We start from the raw sequence: 25,769 nt of genomic DNA, 5'->3' as shown, positions 1-25,769 counted from the left end.
GAAGTAGGAACTCGCGAGCCCGGAACTAGCTCTCGGTTGTAAGAGGACAGAGTAAGCAGTCATTAGCTCAGCTGACCAGAGATCACGTCCGCTCCACGGGGAGCACAGCACCTCCCAGCCGCCCACTCCAGGAAGGGTCGCCAACGCGGACGCCCAGCGGTCTCCCGGACCCAGCCCTGCAGAATACCACTCCGCCCTCCGCCGGCCACCCACGCCTCGCCGCAGGTTGCTAGGAGACACTGCCGCCACCTCCTCCAATCAGCACGCATTTCTTTTCGTCCAATCAGAGCATCCGGAGGACCGTGGTGAGAGGTGAAAGGTCGCGATGCTATTTGGCGGCCATTTCTCCCGGAGCTCCGTGGTTCGGGCCCTCGGTTAGCTGCTCCAGTCACGAGGGACGGGTTACAGCTGGGTCGGCGGCGAGTAGCCAGCAGCATTCGCCGGTATTCGCGATGGTAAGGAGCAAGAGAACTGCCCGAGAGGGAGGGCGATCAGCCTCGCCGGGCCCGGTGGTGTTTCGCGCGCTTTCCATTCATCCGCGTGATGCTCCGCGCACCGGGTTGCCCGCTTTTCCTCCCTGCTCTGGGGGTGCAGATGCACGCCCTCCTTCCTATGCCCTTCCCCCTCGAGATCCCCTGCTTCCTCCTGCCCCTTTGCATCCCGGTGTGAGCTATTCTGGTTGGTTGGGATTACAGGGTCCTGGCAAAACGGAAGCGGGTTTTTACTGCTCACCTGCAGTACCTCGGAATCCGCTTTCATTCCTTGATACTGGGAATCCCAGTCTGTGCAGAAAAATATCGTTGCCATTAAAGTAAGCGCTAAGAAGGAAGCAGACAGAATGCTTTGAGTGGTTACATTGGCTGGTCAGGAGTGGCCTCCTTAGAAGGTGAAATTTAACCTGGGTAGCAGGAGGAAGAGTGTCCAAGCACAGGGAAAAGGAGCATAGGCACTACGGCCTGAATGCAAGCTTGACCAAGTAGAAGAACTGTCAGAAAGCTACCATTGCCTACAAGAATAAGAGTTATGAGGACCTCTTGGATCATATTAAGAGGTTTGATTCCACTCCGAGAGCAAGTGGAAGTCATTGAAGCATTTAAAACAGAGATACATTATTTGATATATACTTTTAAAATACTGGCTTCATGAATATTAAATTGGAGACCCTTTAGTAGGTTACTGCGCAGGTCCTCTGAGATCACGCTGAACATGAGGGTTTAGTAGCAAGGTTTTATGGAGATGATGGATAAAATGATGAGAGGCTGTCTGAGTTCACTGGGAATTCTAGTGGTTTGTAGAATAAGTGAACTTTAAAGCGATTGCATTAAGAAACACTACTAAAGATAGAAAAGTCAAATTAGCTCCCAGAATTAAAGTGAAAGGCTATCAAGCACAATCTGCCCCCTCGCTTTCTTCTGAAGTCTTGTATTGGGAGCTTTCACTGACAATACCATATTCTTATGTCTTCTTGAGATTAGCTTGTTTGACTTCCCTACTTTTACAAAGGTGGCCTTCCTTATCTGGAACAGGACTTTTCCCCCCTGGAAATAACCTCATAACTTATTCTGGGCACCCTTTACATTTCTTTTCATCCCTGGATTGGTTTGGTACCCTTGTGCACAACATTGCAATATATATATATATATATATATATATGATTTATGTATATGTACGGCACATTGCAATATGCAATATAACTGTTTATCTTTACCATCACCACCCACCCCAGGAGGGCAAGGACTCTGTCTTTGTGTGTGTTTAGTGCTGTTACTTTGTTTCTTTAGAGCTTGGAACAGGAATATTGCAGGTTTTCATTGTTTCTTAAGCACCTAATGAATATTTTTATTTGATGATTTGAAGGTGAAATTGGCTAACTGGATATTTAAATTTTCCTGATGCTTTTCAATAAATACAAATGAAAATAGGAATTCAAGAGTCTGCTTCATGTGGATATATGAAATATCGATAATTTGTAGAGTAGATGATGGAAGCTGAGCTAAGGGAAAAGAATCAGTTAAATCCTTTTTTTTTTTTTTTTTTTTTTTTTTGTTCTTTGCACAGAGTTTACCCCTCAATCCCAAACCTTTCCTCAATGGATTAACAGGAAAGCCAGTGATGGTGAAACTCAAGTGGGGAATGGAATACAAGGGCTACCTGGTATCTGTAGATGGCTATATGAACATGCAGGTAAGCTAAAGAGTTATAAAGTTCATAAAATTTTATTTATAATTTTCTTTGCCTTATTTCTCAAGAAGTTTCTAAATTTCTTTGCCTTATTTCTGATGTGACTAATAAGAGTACTTACAATTAAATCAACAAACATAAGCAAAATTCAAGAATAAAGTAAAGGTTAGGGAGAATGTCTGTGATATACTAGGTGAAAGACATGGGATTAAATCAAAATTCAGCCACAGATTTTACTCTTAATAGTTACAAAGTGAGAAGCACTTTGACATTTGAATCAGTACTATTAGGGAAGCACACTAGTTTATTGGAGGAAGCAAAATTTCTCTTAGCTCTGAAATAAAATTTTAAAGTGAAATTCTTCCAACTTTTAATAAGGGCTAAAGGCACAACACCAAAGTAAACCAATAAAAGCACTTCTTCATGGAAAATATGGATCAGCCAGGGGAATTGATAACCTGAATACTTGTCTGTTAAATTATTTTCCATAAATGATTCAGCCAGGGTTTTTTTTTGGTTTTTTTTTTTTTTTTTTTGGTAATTTAATTTTTTAAAAAATATTTTTTTAGATGATGGACCATTATTTTATTCATTTATTTGTACCTAGTGCTTCTCACATGCTAAGCAAGTACTCTACCACTGAGCCACAACCTCAATTAATTTTTTAATTGCAGTAAAATATATATTAAAAATTAGCCACTTTAAGCATTTTCAAATATATAATCAAGTGGCATTAAATACATTCATTGTTATATAGCTATCACCATCATCTATATCTAGGACTTTTTCATCTATACCCGTTAAAAAATAACCCTTCATTCCTCTGTCCTCCTACCCAGCCCCTGCTAACCATTGTCTTTATACAATTTAGTCAGCCCTCTGTATCTCTGGGTTTCATTATCTATGTTTGCAGAGTCAGTCAACTGCAGATTGAAAATATTTGGGGGGAAAATTGAGTCTGTACTGATTATGTACAGACATTTTTCCTTGTCATTATTCCACAAACAACAGAGTATAATAACTATTTACATAGCATTTACATTGTGTGAGGTATTATAAGTAATCTAGAAGTGACTTAAGGTATATGTAAGATATGCAGAATATATGGAGGATATGCCTGTTATATGCAAATACTAAGCTTATGTATGGGACTTAGGCATCTTCAGATCTGTGGCAGGTGGATTCTGGAACCACCTCTGTAGATTCCAAGGGACAAATGTATGTGTCATTTTCTGTTTGGCTTGTTTCATTTAGCATAATACATTCAGGGTCCGTCCATTTTTTGTGACTAATAGTCCACTGTATGGATATATCACATTTTAATTCTCTGATCTATTGATGGATACCTCGGATATTTTCACCTTTGGCTGTTTTAAACTGTGAACTAGATGTATAAATATCTATTCAAGTCTTGTTTTTTTTTTGGGTACACATCCAGAAGTGGAATTTATGTTTAATTTCTAGAGGAATTACCATATTGTTTGCCACGGCAGCTGCATGCATGGTTTTGTATTCTTATCAGCTCTGTATAGGGGTTTGAGTTTATCCATATCCTTGCCACCTATTAATTTTATGAGGTTTATTGTGTGTGTGTGTGTGTGTGTGTGTGTGTGTGTGTGTGTGTGTGTGTGTACACTGATATGCATATCTATATAAGTACATTTATATGTATATATATATGTTCGTCTATAGCTATCTTAATGGATATGAAATGATTTCTCATTATGATTTGCATTTCTTTTTGGGCACTTTTTCATGTGTTTATTGGCCATTTGTTTATCTTTGGAGAAATGTCTAATTGTGTCTTTTTTTATTTTTTGTCATATGTTATTTAGCTGTAGTTTCCAACCAGGTTTTTGAATGTGTCTTAGATGTGGTGAGTCTAAGTATTAAGCCACATTCCTAACCCTAAATATTCTATTCTTGTAAATAGTCCTAGCAGGAGTACTTAGGTAGGCAGAGCTAAGGTTTTCCTTAAACATATACCATCTGAATAGGTGATGGTAAGAGCCTCAGAGTTCTTATAGAGCATGATTTGGTCTGGAAAACTCTTGAAACGGGAGTCATTTACCAAAGCTATAGAAAAGTCCAAAAAGCATACCCATTATGATGAAACATTCTGGAATTAGTGATGTTTGTTGCACAACTTTGTGAATATACTGAAAACAACTGAGTTGTACAATTTAAAAGAGTGTTTTATGTTACGGAAACTATACTCATTAGAAAAGAAGAATAAATAATATCATCATTTAATATTTGGTCTTGGACTTAATGTAGCTTCCTAGTAAGCCTGCTAGAAACATGAATTTGAACCATGTTGATATCAGCTTTTGAGTTTATTCACTCACTAAAAATTTTATTGAGTACCCATTATTTTTCTGATATTGTAAATGTACCAATAAATCAAACAAAGTCCCTATTCTTAAAAGTTTGTTTTAGTGGTGAGAGATGATAGTGTAATATGATATAATATCAGGTATTATAGACACTATAAAGAAAAAGCAGAAAAAGGGTGACAGAGCATGCAGTGTTAGATAGGATAGTGTCTCTGGGGAAGTGAAAGAAGCCAAGATCAGAACTGGCAACTCAAATAGCTAGGGAAAGAGCATCCCAGTTTGAGCCAAGAGCAAATCTCCTGTGGGATTTGTATTCAAAGTACAGTAATAATGTCAGAGCAGAGAAAAGAAAGTTAGGTTGGAATAGTAGCAATGGATAGCCTTGTAAGCAGTGGTAAGGGCTTTGAATTTACTAAATGATGGAAAGCCTTTGGAGCATTGTTGTGTAATATAGAAACTAAATGTTGGAGAATACGCTAAAAATGATCATCTTTTTAAAAAATTGCTCTCAATATTTTTGGGGAGGGTACCAGGGATTGAACTCAGGGGCACTTGACCACTGAACCACATCCCCAACCCTATTATATTTTATTTAGAGACAGCATCTCAGTAAGTTGCTTAGCACCGTGCTTTTGTTGAGGCTGGCTTTGAACTCACGATCCTCCTTCCCCAGCCTCTGGGATTACAGGCTGGTGCCACCATACCCAGAGCTCTTAATTATTTCTGATAACTGTTATGTATAAATGAATTGTCTCAACAGCCATATGGTTCAAATGAAACCATATTCTCTGAGTACAGGGGGTTATTTGTTGCTTTTTGTTTCTACAAGAGAGGCAGTAATATCTAGCAATAGGATTAATTCATTAAAATGTCTTAAATCCCTTGCTACACATTCTCTTAAAACCCTGTTTTTCTTTCCCTTGGCCACTTGTAGAGGAAACTTCTTCTCTCCGTTCTTATTCCTTTTGTGAGCTTTAGTTGGCCCTGGTGGTGATTTTTTTTTTTTAATTACAAGTAAAGTATATAACCTATAAGTAGAAAGAAAAATCTAAAAATTTTGATTTAAAATTAGAAATAAGAGTTCCCCGAAATAACTGCAAAGGTTATTCCTAACTCAACTCTTTAATCTCAACAACTTGTTTTTCCCTGTTTACTAGTAAGTAAAAATATTTTCAAAATTCTTACTCAATTCTTTGGTTATATTAACCACAGCATTTGTATACCCATTTGAACATCTCAGTATGAGAAAAGTTAATGTCTGCTACTTTAGAACTAAATTTTCTGAAAACTTTTAAATTACAACTTATAAATTGGAGAGTGCTTTCTTTGATTATACTCTTGATATTTAATAGAAAGAAATACTACATAACTTGAAAGTTTTAACAACTTCTGTTGAAACAAGCTTTATTACATATTAGTTCCACTTTCATGAATGTTAATTTTATTGACTGTTTATAGAGCAACCAAAAAGTACAGTAGTGATAAAAAGGCCATCTTCTAATTATTAATTATAGGTAAATTTGAGTTGTTGGCATAGAAAGGTCTCAGTTAATAAGTTCTCTCACCAGTATTAGGTGTGTTACAGTTTTCCTCCTATGCAACTAAACTAATATATTTCTTTTTATTTAAAGCTTGCAAATACAGAAGAGTACATAGATGGAGCATTGTCTGGACATCTTGGTGAAGTTTTAATAAGGTAATAAACAGCAGTAGTATATGTAAGGAGTTAGTGGTGAGCATTAGAATTAACACCTCAATTTGAATTACTTTGTTTTAATCACTTAATTTAACATAATATTCTATAACTAGACTTTGATATTGTTAAAATTTGTCAAAGGTAAGATTTAAATACTTTGGAGCTATTCATCCTTAAGTTTTTTCTAGTGTTAATATTACATTTACTGGCTCATAGATGTAATCTTTTTCATTGACTTTAGTTGCAGGAACTTAGTTTTGAATTTTAGTTAAGTCTGGTTGCTAAAAGATTTTTGGTGTACTCATTATCTAGTATTATTAGCAAGCCTCCAAATTCTAGTAATTATTTTATGAAAATGTCATTAAGACAAACACATGGTAAAAAGAATATAAGTACCATAATTAAGCAGGCTTTTTAACAAATCTAAGTGAAATTTTTTTTTTAAAGAGCAAGAATCATAGTAAGTAAATTTAGCTAACATGTAGTATTTTCATAATGAAAAAATCTAGCAACAGTATTTCAGATCATACAATTTTTGGTTGAAACGACTAAATGAACTGTTTCTATTTACAGGTGTAATAATGTCCTTTATATCAGAGGTGTTGAAGAAGAGGAAGAAGATGGGGAGATGAGAGAATAGCAACTTTCATGGGGATTTCTTTATGTATATTTCTAGACAATAAAGACTTGTTTTTGTTTTTCAGCTTGACTTGTGAACTATTTATATGCAGATATTTACATGCGAAGCTCAAATGTTGAAATAGTTGAAAGTTGATTCACAGAACTAATGCTTTAAAAAGCCACCAACCTTTATATTCCAAGTTGGTTTTCTTCTATAAGCCCAATACTATTTTTTTCTATAAGGGATAATTATTTATATACTTCAGAATTTTTTATGAAAGTGAATTTCAGCCCTTTTCTTGTTACATATTAATGGACCTTTTAAAGCAAAGTTTTTGATCCACTTAACGTGTAAAGTTAAACATTTTCTTAATATAGACTATTATTTAATAAAGCTGTTAATTCTGTATCAATGTAAGCTAAATAATGCACGTATTACAGCTGAACTTGAAACATCATCTGAAAATTACAATGGCTGGAGATAGGGCACAACAGAAATCGTGATCTGACATTTAGGTGGGAGGCATATGCTTTGTTCATTTAAGAGAATAAAGTTTTCTGAACAGAAATTCATATGAAACAAAAATCAGTCTCATGGTTATATTCTGAGACCATAATCTAGTAGATTTCGATTAAGTTTTAAACCCCTCAAAACTTCTCATTTGTTTTAGTTTTACATTGTTAAATGTATATTCTGTAGTAATAACAGTATGCTATGTGCTTCCCTATAGATATGTTGAGAAAATACATCATTTAAATTCTCATTTTGTCAGAAACGAGCCATTATTATACTTTAAAAGTAATTCAACTAACTAATTTGGGATATGTATCCTCAACTGAGACAACTCAAAATATAGATATGTTTAGCTATATAAAACAATATGAATAATAAAAAGCTACAAAAACTCTCATTCCTACTACCATATCCTACAGAATATGACTCTACCTTTCTTGAATTGATTAGGACATTATGTGGGACAAGATTTGCCATTAATGAAAGCCAAAATCTATAAAATTTATGTAAAACATTCTGATAATAAAATGTCTTACTGCTCCTATTCAACCAAAAAAATATTCTTCCTCCAGTGATTTTGTTCTTGTATCTTTGATGAAAATTAGATCATGTTTGCTACCAGATGGAGGTTGTGAACGAAAGGTAAGCCGTCTTCCCATCTGAAACAAAAGAAAAACTACTTAATGTTCTGTAGCATAACCATTTTCTGTTGAAAATGTAAAATGCTAATATAAACTAGATTTATATTGGAATACTGTGGTTTAAAATGCTAAATAATCATAGTTAAAAGGCATTCATAACATAGTGGATGTTAGGCAAAGTTAGTAGGAGAATGCAGAAGTCAAAGTGATAAGGAGTTATAGGGAAGTGGGGAGATTTGGGTAAAGCCGTCAAACAGCATGTGGTTCCAATATGGCCATCCTAGGAAAAGTACCATGTTGGAGGCCAACATTTCATTTTTAACTAAGTGCCATAGCACTTCATGCTTCCTCCGTGGTTAGACAAGATTGCTTTCTTGCCCATCATTTAGAAATCTTTTTTGAACAAAAATTTCAGAAAACTGTATACTATCTTCTTAAATACCAGAGTGAGATGAATTGAAACTGAGAGCAAGAAAGGTAATTTCACTGGAATTCAGCCTGGATAAATTAGAAGAGTGAGGTATTTTATTTTTGTACCACAGAGGCATTCATGTACTGATACAGCTGGACTTGTTAACATCAAAACACAAACCTTTTTCTTTGGTTGTGCTACAGCTCTTTCCAGAGCAGCTTTTAGCCTTTCTTCTTGGTACTTTTGTTTTTCTCTCATTTTCTCTTCACGCAACCTGTCACAGGAAGGGAAGAACATTCTTGTATAAAGTACTCTAAAGTCCACAGAAAGTAAAGATATATACATAATTACTATTTGGCAATGAATTGTCTAAATATGAGATTCCCATAATGACTTTTGGCGGGCTAGGGTTGTGGCTCAGTGGTAGAGCCCTTTCCTTGCACTCGTGAGGCACTGGATTCTGTTCTCAGCACCACATATAAATAAATGAATAAAATAAAGGTCCATCAACAACTATCAATTTAAAAAAAAAAAGGTGGCTTTTGAATGTTCAGGTAGATATGAAGAAGAAATCCTATTTACAAGTGGGAAGGAATTCCATTTCCTCATGTGGAACAAGTAAAATCTACCTAGACCTTGGTCTAAAAGCCAAGCATTCTCAGCATTCCACTATTATTGCAGCACTTTCTGAACCATAGCCACTTAAATTAACTTCCAGCTATCCCTTGTCTATCTTTTAAAACCTTAAGTATAACATCAAGAAGACTATATAGATCACAAGTGTATATAATTCGATATACACCACAAAAGGGTGATATTCTTGAAATAAGACCAGTAAATGTTATTTATCTTACTCTCTTTTAGGATTTTTGTGCGGAAAAAGATTCAAATAGAAATAGTCTAGTACACAGCTTGGTGCAGAATAGGCACCAAGTGCTAGTTGCTTTATGAACTTGTATGATTTTATCCAAAGTGTAAGACGATATACTGATATATCTGTATATAAACTTGATATACAAAACACTTTTTAATCCAGAATTGGGTGTTATGCTAGGTACTTTGAAACCATGGAGAAAATCAAGTAAAATCATTATTAATACAAATGAAAATAATTGGAATTTGATTTGTGTATCACTGCTGCAAATAAATTGTAATTGCACTTTAAAGAGAATACATTTGCTATTGTAGAGAACATGCATAGTGAGGTCACCTTTCAGAAAGTGATCCTCCATTTAGATTTTCATGTTTGCTTTATATTCAATAAGATCTCATTAGGTTCACCTTAATATATTCTAGACTTCACTTTTATATGGGAGAAACAATATTCCCTATACACCAGTAATGTAGTACATAGTAGAAAAAATCTAATATTAATGACTATGTTAGAGAGCTTACTATGTGCCAAGCATGTTTGCTGCTTTTGTATGGATTGATTCTCACATCAACCCTATAAGTACCATTATTACTGCCATTTGACAGATAAACAATCTAAACAGAATATACTGCCTGCCTAATATCGAAACATTGTAAACAGTTGGATCTAAACTGAACCCAACAGCCAGGCTTCATGGCCATGCTTGGAGTGATAGTACCATCCTGCCTCCTAGTGTGCTTTTTGCTACATGAACATTATCCCACTTATAAACATTCCTACATGCCAACGTACACAGGCAATAATGCTATAATAATCAATGCATCCACAGTATGTACTTAAAATTCTTATTTAACTTGGTGTAGAAATCTGTAAATAAGTGTGTTTTCCTGAAAGGCCCCAATTGGATAGGGGGTTGGGGGTTTCAGGGACAGGCCTCATGAGGTTGTTTTGAGGAATAAATGAGTTACTGGGTAAGTGTTGGCAGTTATGCACTGAGGGAAACCCTACTTGTGTAGCTGGCTCTGACTTTTTCAAGCAATCTTTCTTAAATTATCTTCCTACAGTTTTCTAATGAAAGGCTCCTAATTCTGTGCCTTGTGTCCTTTACCACAAGTACAGTTCTTCCACATGACAGCTCTAAAGAAATGAGTACTTCCTGTGCAGATTTCTGTGAAGATTCATGTTTCCATGCTGAAAGGACCCACTTGCTCATCCCAAACTGTTCCCCGGGCTTCTTTCCTTCATAGTGCTTATTACCATTGGTAATAAGAACATCGATTTCCTAAGAATATGTGATGTAAGTGTCTCCCACACCAAATAATAGTTCTGTGAGGCTGGTAAAGCTGGATTTGACCCCTCCAGTGCATCTCTGTGTGGCATCCTTGCCATCTGAGATTTGCTCAATGTGCAATCCAAGCAAAAGCAGTCTCTCATTAACAATATACTCATAAGCAGTGACCATACTTTTGTCGCCTCTCCTTCTGTTTTATCCTCTCGATTGCATCCACACTTTCTTTGGGGATGGATTCGATGAGGTCGCTCAGTTCCACCAGTCGAGACTCTACTTTGACCAGCTTTTGAACTGCATTCAGGCTGCCAACCTCAGCATCTCCAATGCAGACTTTATATACTTGATTAATTTTTTTACTAAGTGAATCTATCAGTTTTTCCTGAGATTGAAAAGAAAGCAGAAAACATCACGTCACTATTTGGTTGCTCATTTGATAAAATCAAATTCCGTTTTACTATGTTACAATGAAAAATCCTTCATATACCAGTATGTAGTTTTATCTTTCTATTCTTTATTGGTGTTGGGGACTAAAAGGTATGTTCTACACACCCCAGTCCCTCAGTGTTTCCTTTTTATAAAGGAAAATGTTAATATGACCTAGATCAGTGAGAAAACGCAGCAAGGATATTTATATCACAATATATAGTCAGATCATCATAGCAACACTTTGGATTTTCTCAAAATACAGTTAGATATAAAAAGTAATCATTCATTTTGCCACATGCATTTTTATTCTATCATTCTATTTTAATTGCTAAAACTATAATCATTCTGACAGTTCATTTGTATATACCTTATCTCCCCCTTCTAGACTGCAAGCACCTCAAAGGCAGGAGCAATTTCTTATGCTTACACTTGTATTTAAAACAGCACTGTGCACAGCACTATACACTTAATAAATGTTTACTGAGTAAATGAATGCAATCTCCCTCACAAGCAAAACAGATTCCTAGGCTGCTGGCCTACCAGAGCTCTTTTAGGAGATTAATTTCTATGCTTGTCATTGGGAAGCTATTGCCATATTCCAGTCTAAATAAGCTTAGGCCAAACCTTGCTGATCCCTGTACTTCTCCACTGTGCCATTTTAACTGTTGGTAGAGATAGATGCTTGAGTTGGTTGGTAATTTGTTTTAGGACCATAAGGTAATTGTCCTCCTCCTTCTCCACCATTAACCTGGGATTTGCAGCTAAGAGGACCTCAAGAAACTGCTGGGCAAGGTAGACCACTCTCTAGGTAGCCTCCTGCCCCAAATCTCACTTCTGCTCAAGAAGATGAGAATCACCATAAAGCCAAAAACAAATTATACACTCAAGACAGACGTGGCTCCTGGAGCCCTGGAAAACCCCTCCTGGAAATGCAAGTTCCCTGCACGGCCACCAGCACTGAGGCAAAGAACTGAACTAAACTGGACCTTAACAGCTTGTCTCTCCCACCTCCTAGTTCAGTGATCCCTTCCATGGTCCTGTTTACCACAAAGATCCTTTTTCCCCCCCTCTCTAAATACTTACTTCTTATTTATATTAAAAATCTTTATAGAAAACTTGGAGAAATACAAAATGTAAAAGAAGCAAAAAGAGTTCTGTTTTCCATAAAGTCCCCTTTTCCCCTCTTGCTAAAATAATGTTTCCTGTTTATATAACAGCACATTCCATTTAAAAACTTTGGAGACATACAGAAAAATATAAAAGGAAAAAATCATAGCGTATTGGGGCTGAAATACTAACCACTGCACATGAGCAAACATTCTTGCTGGGGCTGGGGCTGTAGCTCAGTGGTAGAGCACTTGCCTAGCACGTGTGAGGCACTAGGTTCAATCCTCAGCACCACATAAAATAAAAAAGTATTGTGCTTATCTACAACTAAAAATGATATTTTAAAAAATTCTTTGAATATAAATCATTAAAACAAAAATACAAGGTATTTTAAAATATACATTGAATATTTGTTTTGAGGAAAAGCAACTTTAATAGGAGAATAATGGTTGATGGACATTTCTAAATGAGACCCCCTACAAATTTAAGAAACAGATGGACAGTGACATTTCAGGGTATCTTTTTCCTCTCACTTTTTTTTTTTTTAAGTTCTATTATCAAACATAAAAAGAAAAGACAAGAAAAAAGTTCTTAAAATAGCAAGAACAGCATTAAGAAATAAGAGGGAATGAGATTAAGGAAGATAAATTTTATATATGAAAAAGAGATTGAGGGCCTGGCCCAACAGAGCCAAAGGGCAAAAGAAAGAATACAAGGCAGAAAGGCCAACGGGTGACAAAAATGATATGTAAGCCAGATTCCTGGAATGCCACCAGATGGCAGGCCCAGCACAGAGTACCTTGGAGGAGGACATCGGGGATTGGGGGACAGGAGGTTCCTTGGAAAGCACACTAATGATTTATGCACTTTTAAATGTTATGTTGTACTCAAATTTTCATTTTAAAAATAAAATGGAATCAAGGAAAAAATGTTAGTGGCTTGAGCACAGTTAATTTGGCAGGTTTTTTTTCTTTTTTTTTAAAGAGAGAGTGAGAGAGGAGAGAGAGAGAGAGAATTTTTAATATTTACTTTTTAGTTCTCGGTGGACACAACATCTTTGTTGGTATGTGGTGCTGAGGATCGAACCTGGGCCGCATGCATACCAGGCGAGTGCGCTACCGCTTGAGCCACATCTCCAGCCCCAATTTGGCAGTTTTGAAAGAATAAAATATTCATTTTATAGTTATAGCTTCAAAGTAACTTTAACTTATGAATATCAAAATTAGGTGTGCTGCTTATACCTGTTTGAGCTGGAAAGAGACTTTGTTTATGTTTGTGGTACTGGGGATTGAACCCAGGGCTGCACATACTAGGCAAGCACTTTACCACCGAGTTACATCCTCGGCCCTTTTTATTTTTTATTTTGAGACATGGTCTCATTAAGTTGCTTAGGGCCTATGTTGCCTAGGCTAGCCTAGAACTTGTGTTTAGGAGGCTGCCTCAGGCTCCTGAGTAGCTGGGATTACAGGCATGCTCCAGGACCCCTGACTGGAAAAAAATTATGTGCTACTATATTTATCCATTGTGTTTTGTACATTTTGAGATCTGACAGAATGGGGTTGGAGAAATAGGAGAATTCTAAGGAAGGAATTTCCCTTTCAACTTTCCTGTTCTGCCTCCTCTTCCCCACCCCATACTTCTGTCTCTGGGAGACTAGGATTATTAGCCTCATAATAAAATTTGATATGGATGTCAAATTTATACTTGTGACCAAAATGTTATGGATAATCCTAAAGAGTAATTTTCAGACCAATTCTCCCTGCTCTTTCTAGGGATCTGGTTGCCTCGGTGTTGAGTATTGAAAATGCCTCTTTTGGGCTGGGGATGTGGCTCAAGCGGTAGCGCGCTCGCCTGGCATGCGTGCGACCCAGGTTTGATCCTCAGCACCACTTAAAAACAAAGATATTGTGTCTGCCAAAAACTAAACAATAAATATTAAAAATATTTAAAAAAAAAAGAAAATGCCTCTTTTTTCATAGTTGCCTTCAACTTTGATGGAAAGGGTTGCCTTGGGGTGGGGGTGGGGTAGATATCACATTTATCAAACTTTTTGTATGCCCCTCAGCTTTAGAACTACTTAACACAGTTGAAGAGTGGAAGGGAAACAAAATATGTAGATACAATGGATTATTTTTCAGGCTTAAAAGGAAATGCACATGCTACATGAATGAACCTAGAAAACATTACACAATGAGAAATAAGCTCACACCAAAGGACAGATATTGTGCCTTTCCACTTTATGAGGTCCCTAGAAGTCTCAATTTATAGAGACAAAGGAGAATGGTATTGCCAGGGTCTGGGGAGGGGAGGAATGGGAAGTCAGTGGTTAATGAGTATAACATTTCATTTTAGCAAAATGAAAGAGTTCTGGAGATTGGTTATAAAATAGCGGGGATGTACTAAACACTACTGAACTATACATTTAAAAAAAATTTTTGTAGTTGTAAATGGACAGAATGCCTTTATTTTATTTGTTTATTTTTATATGGTGCTGAGGATCAAACCCAGTGCCTCACACATGCTAGGTGAGTGCTCCGCCACCAAGCTACAGCCCCAGCCCAAATTATACATTTTAAAATGGTTAAGATGTTAAATTTTATATTGAAATGATGAAAAATTTCTGAAAATAGTGGTGATAGCTACACAATGAGGATATACTTAGTGCCGTTTGTGTTCACACTTAAAAAGGTTAAATGGTGGAGTTCATGTTTATTTTACCACCATAAAAAATGGCTAATAAAAGACATAAGGAACTGGAAGGTGGCATCACTACCGCTCTTGCTCTAGCCAGGATGGCCTCATCTCCCCTTAACTCACGACACTGCAACACCCTCGGGAATGTATGTGTGAAGAAGCCATGAACAGTTTTCACTTCTGTAAGCCTGCCCACCTGTAGGTTGGGAAGGATAGTCACCTATTTCTGATGCAGTTTCCCCAAATCTATTTCTGTCTGAAAATCGATTCATAGACATAGACATGACGTTAGTCCCATGTGTTAGCTTTGACTTTTTTTTTTTTTATTTCACTTGAGGTTTTTACAAGGAAACCCATGTGAGATGGAATCAAAACTAATGGAATCACTCATTCCACAGACATTTATTGAGCATCGACTTTATGGGGACAGGAACTGAGCTAAGGAGAATAAGAGGACCCTTGGGGACTTGCAGCCAGTTAGGAGAGATGAACCTGTCAATAAGTAAGTGTATATGAGTATGCGTCACAGGTGCTGTGATGATGTGCTGTGATGATGAGCTTTTCTATTCAACACCAGAGAGGCTGAATTCTGTTACAGGCTCAGTGTTGGGCCAATTTTCTATTCCTCTATTAGATACATTTGCTCCTTGAATTGCCACCAAAATGATCATGGGCAGTGAACTACTTTGTTACGTATATGCTCTGACATAAACAAATGTTATCTATAGGGAAAACCTCGATGTCATATTTTGTAATAATTAGAGCAATGTTTTAAGGGAAATTCAATGCCAATTGGAATGATTCCCACCTAGTAAATTAGCTATCATATACTGGCAAGATAATTACAAAATAAAATTACCATAGGGTAAGAACGATTACCTGAGCTTCCGAATTAAATTCTCCAAAACTAAAGAGCCTGGACCTCAGTTCCAATTCTGCTGCTTTTTCCTCTTCTCTCACACAGTTAGCCTTAAGCATTTCCTTGTGCTCCACCAGGAAGTCAATGTTGCTATTTCTATTGCAAAAGAAGAAAGAGTCTGGTCTGTAACTTGCGGGTTGGTGAGATAACCAACAGGGGCTTTGACACTTATTCTGAATCATGTGTCAATATCCTGTGCCTAGCAAGCAAACTGAAGACTTTGCTGAAGTACACACAGCAAGGTTCAAGGAGGAAAAGAAATGCTCATTTAAATGCTGCTTTCCAGAAAGGCATTTTCTCCCCCTCACCTACATTTGTGGTTTTCCTCTGGTCCTACAAATAGAGGGTGGCAGAGCCCAAGCTGCGGTGTCACCTGCTGTGCAAGTGTCCTCAAACCTGAGACCTTCAGCACAGCTGGGGAGACACGGGAAGAGCAACCCCTGGCTCACCTGTTCTTAGCTTCTTACTTCTGAACAAATGCATTTGTTCTGAAGCTAACTGCAGTGTGACCTGTCATTTTAAAAGATTATCATCTTCAGGCCCAGAAAACTGTTCCAAGAAGGTTCTACATATTTTTATAATAGGTAGATATAAAGGTCTATTCTCTCTGACCTGAAGCTCTTTTTCAAAACCATAATAATATAAAATTTTAGAAAGAATTTTGTGAGTTATTACATCTATCTCCCTCTTCTGACATAAATCCCTCTAGAACAGCCCTGACATATTGATAACATACTATGAAATGATACAATATTAAATATTAAATTGTTATTAAATGATGTTGAATCTCAGCCAGAGAAAATGCATTGATTAGCATCCAAAACATGATTTGATTAAGGAAATGATGGCTCGTCAGATGATAAGGTGAAAACTATACTGGGCAAAATAAGACAGCTGGTACCATTTTAATTGTTTTTGGTGTCCTAAACTATTTTTATTATTAGAAGGAAAAGTACTTTGACAAGTGAAAGGAAGTCGGGACAAAATGTTGCAAAATGTTGCAAAAGCCAGTCTGCTCTGTGTAAACACAGCTTCTGCTACTTATGCCCACAAGGTGAACTACTATGAATGATCCAGCCCAAATCCAAGGAGCCGTGAGGACCAGCCCGCATGAAGCCTCTGGTCAGAAATTTTAACAGAAATTTAAACCTACTTGTTTTGAATGACTTACACCTTATCATGTATGACTTTTTCTCTTTTTTTTACATCTTCAAGATTTTCATCTACATCTTGGGAATATTGGACCAAAGTAAGATTCTGCTCTTCCAGTTCTGTGAGGACTTGAAGTAACTCTTCTGGTTCCTTGAAATAAAGCTCTGGCTCCTGACCAAGCAACCACAGACAATAGGATTCACTTACAAAAGTGGCCTCCTCTCCCCCCCACCCCACCACACTCCACTGCTCCCCAGGCCGGGTACCAGTCCTCAACACAGGGCCTCTAGGGGACAGTTGGGAGCCAAACTGTGGCGACTGTTCTGATTGTGAGGGAGACACGGGTAGACAATAGTAGGTGCCTCATGTTATCTCCAAGGGAGAGCTGGGTCTCAGGAAGAGGACATTTGGGTGTTGTGGGAGAGAGGAGAGCCATTAGGGAAAGGGAGAGAGGAGGAGGGTCAAGGAAAAAAAAGAGAAGAGGAGGCCAAGGCCAGGCAAGGGAGAAGGAATAGAAGAGAGCAAATGGGAGGCTAAGTGAAGGTCACTTTCTTCCCACATTATAATTGTTTTATATTTTCCAAAATTTTAGGATTAAGTATATATTACTTTAAGTAAATTTTACTTTTTTAAAGAATAAGTATATATATATATTACTTTTTTTAAACAGATGACTTGGATATCTGCACATCCATGTTTAACATTATTTACAACAGCTAAGAGGTGGATATGCCCATGGATGGATGAATGGACAAGGGAAATGTATACATATATATACACACACACAAAGGAAAAGTATTCATCCTTAAAAAAGAGGGAAAGCCTGTCCTACGCTACAACATGGATGAATGTTGGGGACATTATGCTAAGTGAAAGAGGCCAGTCACAGAACAACAAACACTATGTCATTCCACTTAAATGAGGTATCTAAAGCAGCCAATCTCTCAGAAAGAATGATGGTTGCCAGGGGTTGGGGGAGAGTGGAAAGGGAGGTGGTTCAATGGGTTTGGAGTTTCAGTTCTGTAAGATGAAAAAGTTCTAGAGGTTTGTTGTACAATGCACATGTAGCTAGCACGACAGGACTGTGCACTTTAAAGGGGTCCAGATGCTAAATTCCACGTCATGTGTTTTTAAACACAGTTTTTAAAACTGATGGAGAATCGCAGGTTCAAAGTCAGCCTCAGTAACTTAGTGAGGCCCTGAGCAACTTAAGGAGAGCCTGTCTCAAAACAAAAAAAATGAAAAGGGCTGGGGATGTGGTTCAGTGGTTAAGTGCACCCTTGGATTCAATCCCTGGTACCCACCTCCAACACAGAAAGGAGGACAGGGGGTGTGTTAGGTATAACAAAGAATGGTGATTTTTATTTTAATTCCTTTTGAGTTTCTGTGGTTCTATTTTAGATGAAGTAAGCTCAAAATCAATTTTGCAGAAGTATTTTGTTGAAAGCCTATTTATTTTGTGGTTTGGCTACCCAATATAGCTGAAGCCCGAATAAAATGATAAATAATCAGAAAGAATCTGTTTCACAGAAAGGTTGTAAATTATATATCTCCCCCTAAATTATTACCTTCTTTTTTTTTTTTTTTTTTTTTGTGGTGCTGGGGATTGAACCCAGGGCCTGGTGCATACCTTCTGATGCACATTTTATTTCTCATAGATGGTCTAATGTCAAGGATAGACCATATATTCAATTGAAGAATGGTTTCAACATTCTATTTCCTTCTGGAAAATGTATGGAATAGAAAATTCTAATTCCAAAAGAAGAAATGGGCATCTATACGTTTTACAAGACATGACCCATAAATCAAGAAATGTCATCTGTTACCAGATCCAAGTCAATGTCTTCATCTAGAAAGAACTCCAGACTGTCTTCGGAGCTGATACTGTCAGGCCGGCTGCCAAAGATAAAAAGAAGAAAATGTCTGATTTCTGAGCCTTTTTTTTTTTTTTTTTTTATCAACGGCTTTGCTTTCATTTCTCAATTGTCTTTGAAACCTAACTGTAACATAGTTCTTTTCAATAGCCTGTTTAGCCCCCCTTTTTTTAAAGTTGTACATAACACTATACCTTTATTTTATTTATTTATATGGTGCTGAGGATCAAACCCAGTGCTTCACACATGCAAGGCAAATGCCTACCACAGAGCCACAACCCCAGCCCCCTCTTTAGCCTTCGAGGGAACTGATTATTGCAGGAATCAGTGGATTCTAGGAGTATGCAAAGAACATTAGATTCAGTCTCAGTCAGGCTCACAAATTCAGGGAGGCCCTGTACTCTAGGGTACTAATTATTTGAGTTGCATCTATGAAGTAACTTCTAAAAGAGAAACACATGACCACCTACATTGCCAGATCTGTTCTGTTATATTCAATAGGACCAACAGAGGATTTTGAAATATAGTTTTGAAACGTGTGCTCTGGTACTCAAAACAAAACTTGTATCACAGTTTGTTGAGTAGCCCAAAGACAACTATCTTTTTAAGAGCAGATTTTTTTTAAAAAATAGAGCTTTATAGTGATATGTAGTAGTTGGGTTCATCCCAGTAAACTCCTATATGCATGGAATTCCATTTCATTTCATGATTTCCCCCTTTTCTTCCCCCGTCCTCCCTTCACTCCTCTGTCCTTCTTTCTCTACTAGATTTCTTTTTGCTCATCTATTTATTCATATTTGCTTCTTTTTATTTATGCATAAAGGTGAAATCCCCTGGGGTATATTTGTTGCTGAACATAATATGACTTTTAAAGAATTCATTCTGCATTGTCTTCTCTTACCCATCCCTTCATTCTGCTTGAAGAGCAGATTTTACTTTTTAAAATATTTTCTGATCACCAGGTATGGTGGCACATGCCTGTAATCTCAGGGACTCGGAAGGCTGAGCAATAGAATTGCAAGTTGTAGACCAGCTTCAGCAACTTAGCAAAGCCCTAAGCAAATTAGTGAGACACTGTCTCAAAATAAAAAATAAGTGGTACATATACACAATGGAACATTACTCAGCCATAAAGAAGATTGAAATTATGGCATTTGCTGCTTAATAAATGGAATGGAAGACTATCATGCCAAGTGAAATAAGCCAATCCCCAAAAACCAAAGGCCGAATGTTCTCTTTGATATGCGAATGATGACTGAAAATAAGCAGGGTGGGGTGTGGGGTGGGGAGGAGGATGTTCACCAGATTGGAGGGGGAGGGAATGAGAGAAAGAGAGAGAAGATGGGAATGGAAAAGACAGTAGAATGAATCAGACCTAACTTTCCTATATTCATAGATGAATACACGACCAGGGTAGCTCCACATCGTGTACAACCATAAGAATGGGAAGTTATATGCCATGTCTGTATGATAAGTCAAAATCCATTCTGCTGTCACGTATAACAGAAAGGAATAAATAAAAACTTTTTAAAATGAAAAAATAGAAAGGCCTGGGGATGTGGCTCAGTGGTTAAGCACCCCTGGGTTCAATCCCTAATAACCCCACCAAAATATCTATTTCTTCTGATCAGGGTGAGAAATACTGGTTAGGGGGATGGGCAGTGAGATACATCCTTAGAGAATAATTATGTGATTTGGAAAAGGGGAAAAAATCCTCCAAGAAAAAATGAATTGAAAATGATAGGAATATGAACGCGACAGGATTGGGGAGGGGTCAGGTGGCTGAGATCTAGGTAGCTCACATCTGGTGGAAGCTGTGGTGGTGGGAAAAGAACATAGATGAGTGCAGGGCAGCAGCTTAGGGAACGTGTAAGAATGAAATGAGTGAAGCAGGGGCAGGAAGAGCCGTGGGAGCCAACAGACACGAGATAGAGACCCCTGACATCTGTAGCCTGGGAGCCCAGAATCATGGAGGCAGCCGGCAGAAAGAAAATGATTGAAGGATGGGATAGGAAAAAATTAATAATGTGCTTTGCTCATGCTGCAAAGAAAATTGGGACAGCAAACCCACCTGGAACTGCCCCTCCTCCCCTCTCTTGGTAGTTGTAGATGGACAGCACACCTCTATTTTATTTGTTTATTTTCATGTGGCGCTAAGGATCGAACCCAGCACCTCACACATGCTAGGCAAGTGCTCTGCCACTGAGCCGCAGCCCCAGCCCTGGAGCCGTCCTTTGAGAGGTGTGAGGAAACAGAGGACGGTCCATGGTAGTAAGATGACTATTTGGGAAATGTCCTTGGCAAAACCATTCCATAGACTGTCCACTTCTCCTTTTTTTTTTTTTTTCCTGGAACACCACTTTCTAATCAATCTCTTCTCACTTCTCAGAAGCTTGTGGCCTTTTGGGGTTCCTCTCTTACATAAATAAACCTCTGTTGCTCCTCAGCTTTCTTCCCCTCTTAGTGAACCCATCAGGGCTGACCTCATTCTCTGTCATGGATCCAACTATTGCTAATGCTCTCACGACTCCCTCGTCTCACTGTCTTTTTCTTGAGCTCTCGTCTTCAATGTCTGTCCTCCAATTGGACATCAATATCCACCTGACTGTCCCCAAAGGAGCTAGAACCAACACATTCAAAAATCCCACCCTCCTCTCCCTCTCCAGGCCTGCGGCTCCTCCTGTGCTCCCAGTATCACTGAGTGCAGGCCCTGTGTCCAGTGACCATGCTGGAAACCTGGAGTTATCCTTAGTCATTCTCTCCCACACACTTCTCCAATCTTTAGGCACCTCTCAGAGTCCTGCCAATGTCTGTCCCAGCCTGTCCTTCATTCCCACTGCCATGTCTGGCTTGGACAGCCCATCTCCTCTTATCTGAATTGTGACAACAGGCTTCCCACTGGCCCTGCTACCTCCATCTCTGCCCCCACCATTTCATTCTCCATGATACCACCACATCCATCTCTCTAAAACGCAAATTGAATCTGTGCCACACTCTTGCTTCAAACTCTCAGTGGCTCCCCAGGGCCCGTGGGACAAAGGCCGACTCCTTGGGATGGCATCCCTGCTGCCCATGGTGCGGTGCCCATCTACCCCTCCACTCTCTCTGCCTTTCACCCTGGGGCTCAGCCATTCTGTCACCTGGGCTGGAAAGGCCTGCCCTCCGGGAGCTTGACTTCATCAACTCCTCTTCCTCCTCTCAGGGACTCAGTTTAGCTGCTGCCATTCTGGAGGGCACTCACTGCCCCTGCCCCTGCCCCAGCCTCTCACCTGTCCTCTGCTCCAGTGCTCCCTTGGCATGCCTGTGGCACTGTGCCTCCCCATCCAGTGGCACTGTCACCTGCCCCGTGAGTGACAATCAAGTTCTGGTCTGTTCTCCTCCCTAGATGGGAACTAGATTGTCTTTTATTTATTGTTGGGGCCCCAGGTCGCTCAATAAATATATCATACGGGGTCTCTATGTTGAGGGAAGGCTAAACGGTTATTTTCAAAAACAATGCCCCGTTTCCAAGAGAGAGTTCATCAAGTAGGTACTGTACTTTGTCCAGGGTGATTTCTTAGGTTCTGAGTTGAGAGTGGACTTCTTGCGTGGCTTTCCTGTCCAGAATGGTCAGGTGAAGTCCGTGCCGTTGGTGGAAAAGAAATAACATGCAATTAGAAATGAGTTTTTTCACTTGGTGGAAGGTCTCCATTTTCTGCACAGATATGCCCGTTACTTCTATTTTTTTAGAAAAACATGATTTTATTATCAGAATGATCATCATATAGAAAATGGAGCTCTTTTATTCTACTGAAATGGGGCTCCAAGCCTAAGTATTAAATCAAAGGCACAGGGGCTGGGATGGAGGGGAAGTGGGTTGTCAGAAGTAGGGTACAACTACAGAAAGCCACAGAAATTTTGAAATGTTCATCATGCTTCTAGTTTTATATAAAAGTGATGTGTGCTTCGTAATATCCTGTGGAGGGACACCCTTCCCCACGGTCACAGACAAGGCACCCGTGCACACTTTGGGCCCAACTCTGGTTTCAAATTAAGAAGTGGCCAAAATGGGTCTTGAGTCTCTTCATTCACTAGCCCCAAATCTCTCTTCCTGCTATTCTCCCTTGAAGTCATGAAAGGCCTTTCTTTTCCCACCTGGAAAGCGCCTATTCATTCTTCAAAACCCAGTTCAAATGTGACCTCTTCTAAATGTCTTTAAAGTATGTCACACGTTGGGACTTTTGCCCCATTTTGTCACATTCATCTTCTTGTCAGGTCTTAAAAAAAGTTTTTGCCTCCAGGGTGAGTAAAGGAAAGAATAAAAAATGGTGGGTCAGGGGAGTGGCAGAAGGATCCCACCACCATTATAAATTAACGTCTTCGCTTTTAAGGTTATACCTGAACATATATTACTAAAAATATTAAAACTGTCAAGTGGTGTTATTTAAACTTAGTGACATCTATAGTCAAGAGTTCAAAGGGCGGAGAACATTGATACCATCACCTACTTCTCCCCGACCCCAACGCCCTACTCCAGATTCCCCAACAGGCAAAGTAACATGTCTTAAATAATGGAGGTGCAAACTGGCCTCCTGAGCCAAAAGAATTGCCTTTTCCAATCAGCAGACTGAATGCACAAGGCATCCGGCTCAAACCAGGGTCATTTCTGGGCAGGCCACTAAACATACCTGCTGGTTGGGACCAGTATAAAGGAGAAAAGGAGTCAGCAAGAGTCAGTACTGAGGGGTCACATAGCGCAGGGGCAGGTACCGGAGGGAAGAGGGTCTGGTGGGGACTAGGGAGAACCCCTGTCATGGGGAATTCCCCAACTTGACTCTGGACATGTGATTTTCTAGAGAATCTAGAAATCCAGATGTTTTCATTGTATCTGCTGATTCTCAAATGTTGGCCACCACGTTAAACAATCTTAAAACGTTGGAGCCAAATTTCTGGCCTGCAGCTATGGTGGAGTAAGGAGAGAGGAAAGCCACTTCCCCAGAAGGGGACTGAAAGAGTTCTTGGAGACAACTATGACATGGTAGCATTGAGTGACTTCCCCCAAGTCACTGGCCAAAGGAAGTCACTTGGTTGCAACCAGCTTGGTTTTCTGTGCCCCGGGAAGGGGCCTCTTATTATCAAAAGGCAGACCTGCACCCGAGGAACGAGGGGGCCCCACCTAGGAAGACCTCGCGTGGGGGTCAGGCAGGGGGTGAATGGTTCACGTGGGCACCTTTCTGAGTTTTGTGATAACCTCAGATAGAACGGAACTCCTGAAGCAATGAAAGGATAAGGGGTGATGGAGACAGCACCCTCCACTTTCCATTTCGAGGGAGACACATTCTCTGGTTTTCACTTTGGGGAGTGAAGTCGCACATCTTGACTTTTACCTAGGCTCCCTCTTCCCATGGAATAGTCATCTGAAGTCATCGTCTCCATATCAAAGCTGTCTCTTTTACTGGAACTGATGGAGGATTCTAGACATGGAAAGTAAAGAGGAGGAAGAAGGGGAGAGACATTTCTGTGAATGAGAGCTTTGTCTCAGTGTGAAGGTACAGTCATTGTCAAAATTTCCAGGGACAGAAATATTATATGGTGACATTATAACTGGTAAACACATGCTGCAAATGGTAAGGGCTGGTCTCTGGGGTAGACAAAGGGGTGAGAACAGACCTTTGGGACAATAGGAGATCACCATTTCCAATGTCAGTCTATAAACCCTGAAATCCCAGGGTTAGCTAATAGACACCTCTGGACAGAGAGACCCACAGGGCTCTGAGCACCGTCTATTGAGATGACAAGTCTAAAGGGTTACATCCCAAGCTGTTGAACACAAATAATTCTCCATTTTCTTTTCTGTTTGTCGTCTGTCTTGGTCAAAGCTTTAACTCCGCATCATCACCTGGCTCAGCACTACACAAACCATCTCACTTACTCACACTTGGCGCAGTGAGGGACTTGGGAACTGAGCAGAGCGGGCTCCGGTGCTGGGAAGTGTTTAACAATCAGCTCTCAGCACGAGGAGTTCTCCCTGGTGTGTAGTTTTGCTCCAGCTGACCCCCACCCCCTTCCTTGTGTGGCCACCTGGATGGACACACAGGGAGCACCCTGCTTTGCTGCTTGATAGCCAGTGTCTGACAACGCTGATTTCTAGTGTTTATCCAGTTTCTGAAACCTTTTTTCAGGTGGGAGGGTAAGTCTAGTCCTGGTTACTCTAATGTTGCTGGAAGTGCAAGTCTTCCATTGGGATTAGTGGTTCTACTTCGATCACCTATTAAATTCCTCTATATTATGGGGTCTATTTCTGGGCCGTTGAAGCTGACCTCTTAATACTAACCGCATGCTATTCAATTACTGACTCTGTGGCTATGTTTTAAAGGATTGGTAAACCCCTCCCATCATGGTCTCCCCACCCCCACCCCACTGTGTACTGGGGGACCCAGGGGCACTTTACCACTGAAATATATCCCTTTTTATTTGAGACAGGGTCTCGCTAAATTGCCCAGGTTAAACTTGAAATTGCCATCCTCCTGCCTCAGGCTTCTGAGTCACTGGGATTACAGGCATGCACCACTTCTCCTGGCTTCGTTATCTTCTTAACTTTTTTTTTTTCCTAGATGAACCTCAGAATTATTGTGCAAAGCTCTCCCTGTTCCCAAACCCAAGTCTCTGGGTTAAATCTGTGGTAACATTTTAATTATAATTCCATGAAATGTATACATTGTTTCAGGAAAATCTATAACTCTAGAATATGTCTTCCTGTCCAAAAATATGATATAGTTTTCTATTTATCAAATCTCCAGGTCACATACATTAAATTTATATTTGTTTTCTTGGATTTAATTTTCTTGAATAGTTTCTAATCATTCAAGTTAGTCTATTTAGAATAATATGTATAATTGACTTTATATTCACCTTCTTTATAGAATTCTTTAGTCATAAACAGTTTTTGAGAAATTTGGGGAGGTTTTCTATGTTATCATATCATCTGCAAATAATATATTTTCTCTTTTTTCCATGTATCTATTTTTATTGCTTTATATCTGAAATTAATC

At 39.0% G+C, this 25,769-nt stretch overlaps 2 protein-coding genes across 2 annotated transcripts in view; one reads left to right on the top strand and one right to left on the bottom strand.

Annotated features, from left to right (window-relative positions):
• The first annotated feature begins 297 nt into the window (after window positions 1-297).
• On the top strand, window positions 298-6,916 carry Snrpf (small nuclear ribonucleoprotein polypeptide F). Its single transcript, XM_005324449.4, has 4 exons — window positions 298-455; window positions 2,059-2,184; window positions 6,149-6,213; window positions 6,787-6,916. Exons 1-4 carry the CDS (start codon window positions 453-455, stop codon window positions 6,851-6,853), a joined length of 261 nt encoding a protein of 86 aa, XP_005324506.1. The 5' UTR covers window positions 298-452; the 3' UTR covers window positions 6,854-6,916.
• Window positions 6,917-7,014: 98 nt separating this feature from the next.
• The window catches only part of Ccdc38 (coiled-coil domain containing 38), a 39,675-nt gene continuing 20,920 nt past the window's right edge, over window positions 7,015-25,769 (bottom strand). Inside the window, exons 8-15 of the mRNA XM_040279806.2 lie at window positions 24,105-24,191; window positions 22,277-22,334; window positions 18,691-18,760; window positions 16,884-17,035; window positions 15,673-15,808; window positions 10,740-10,945; window positions 8,582-8,675; window positions 7,015-8,007 (exon numbers count right to left, since the gene is read on the bottom strand). Of these exons, the coding sequence (XP_040135740.2) occupies window positions 7,894-8,007; window positions 8,582-8,675; window positions 10,740-10,945; window positions 15,673-15,808; window positions 16,884-17,035; window positions 18,691-18,760; window positions 22,277-22,334; window positions 24,105-24,191 (917 nt within the window). The 3' untranslated portion in view covers window positions 7,015-7,893. The remainder of the gene's footprint in view (window positions 8,008-8,581; window positions 8,676-10,739; window positions 10,946-15,672; window positions 15,809-16,883; window positions 17,036-18,690; window positions 18,761-22,276; window positions 22,335-24,104; window positions 24,192-25,769) is intronic.

Source organism: Ictidomys tridecemlineatus, chromosome 6, assembly GCF_052094955.1.
Source record: "Ictidomys tridecemlineatus isolate mIctTri1 chromosome 6, mIctTri1.hap1, whole genome shotgun sequence".
NCBI classification, from domain to species: domain Eukaryota; kingdom Metazoa; phylum Chordata; class Mammalia; order Rodentia; family Sciuridae; genus Ictidomys; species Ictidomys tridecemlineatus.
Note: the sequence above shows the minus strand (reverse complement) of the source record. Positions and strands in the feature narration are given on the sequence as shown.

What these genes read in the sequence shown, in the direction of transcription:
- Snrpf (XM_005324449.4), top strand. An exon ending in ATGGCTATATGAACATGCAG is followed by an intron (nt 2,185 to 6,148) that starts GTAAGCTAAAGA and finishes TTTTATTTAAAG; the next exon opens with CTTGCAAATACAGAAGAGTA. An exon ending in CTTGGTGAAGTTTTAATAAG is followed by an intron (nt 6,214 to 6,786) that starts GTAATAAACAGC and finishes TTCTATTTACAG; the next exon opens with GTGTAATAATGTCCTTTATA.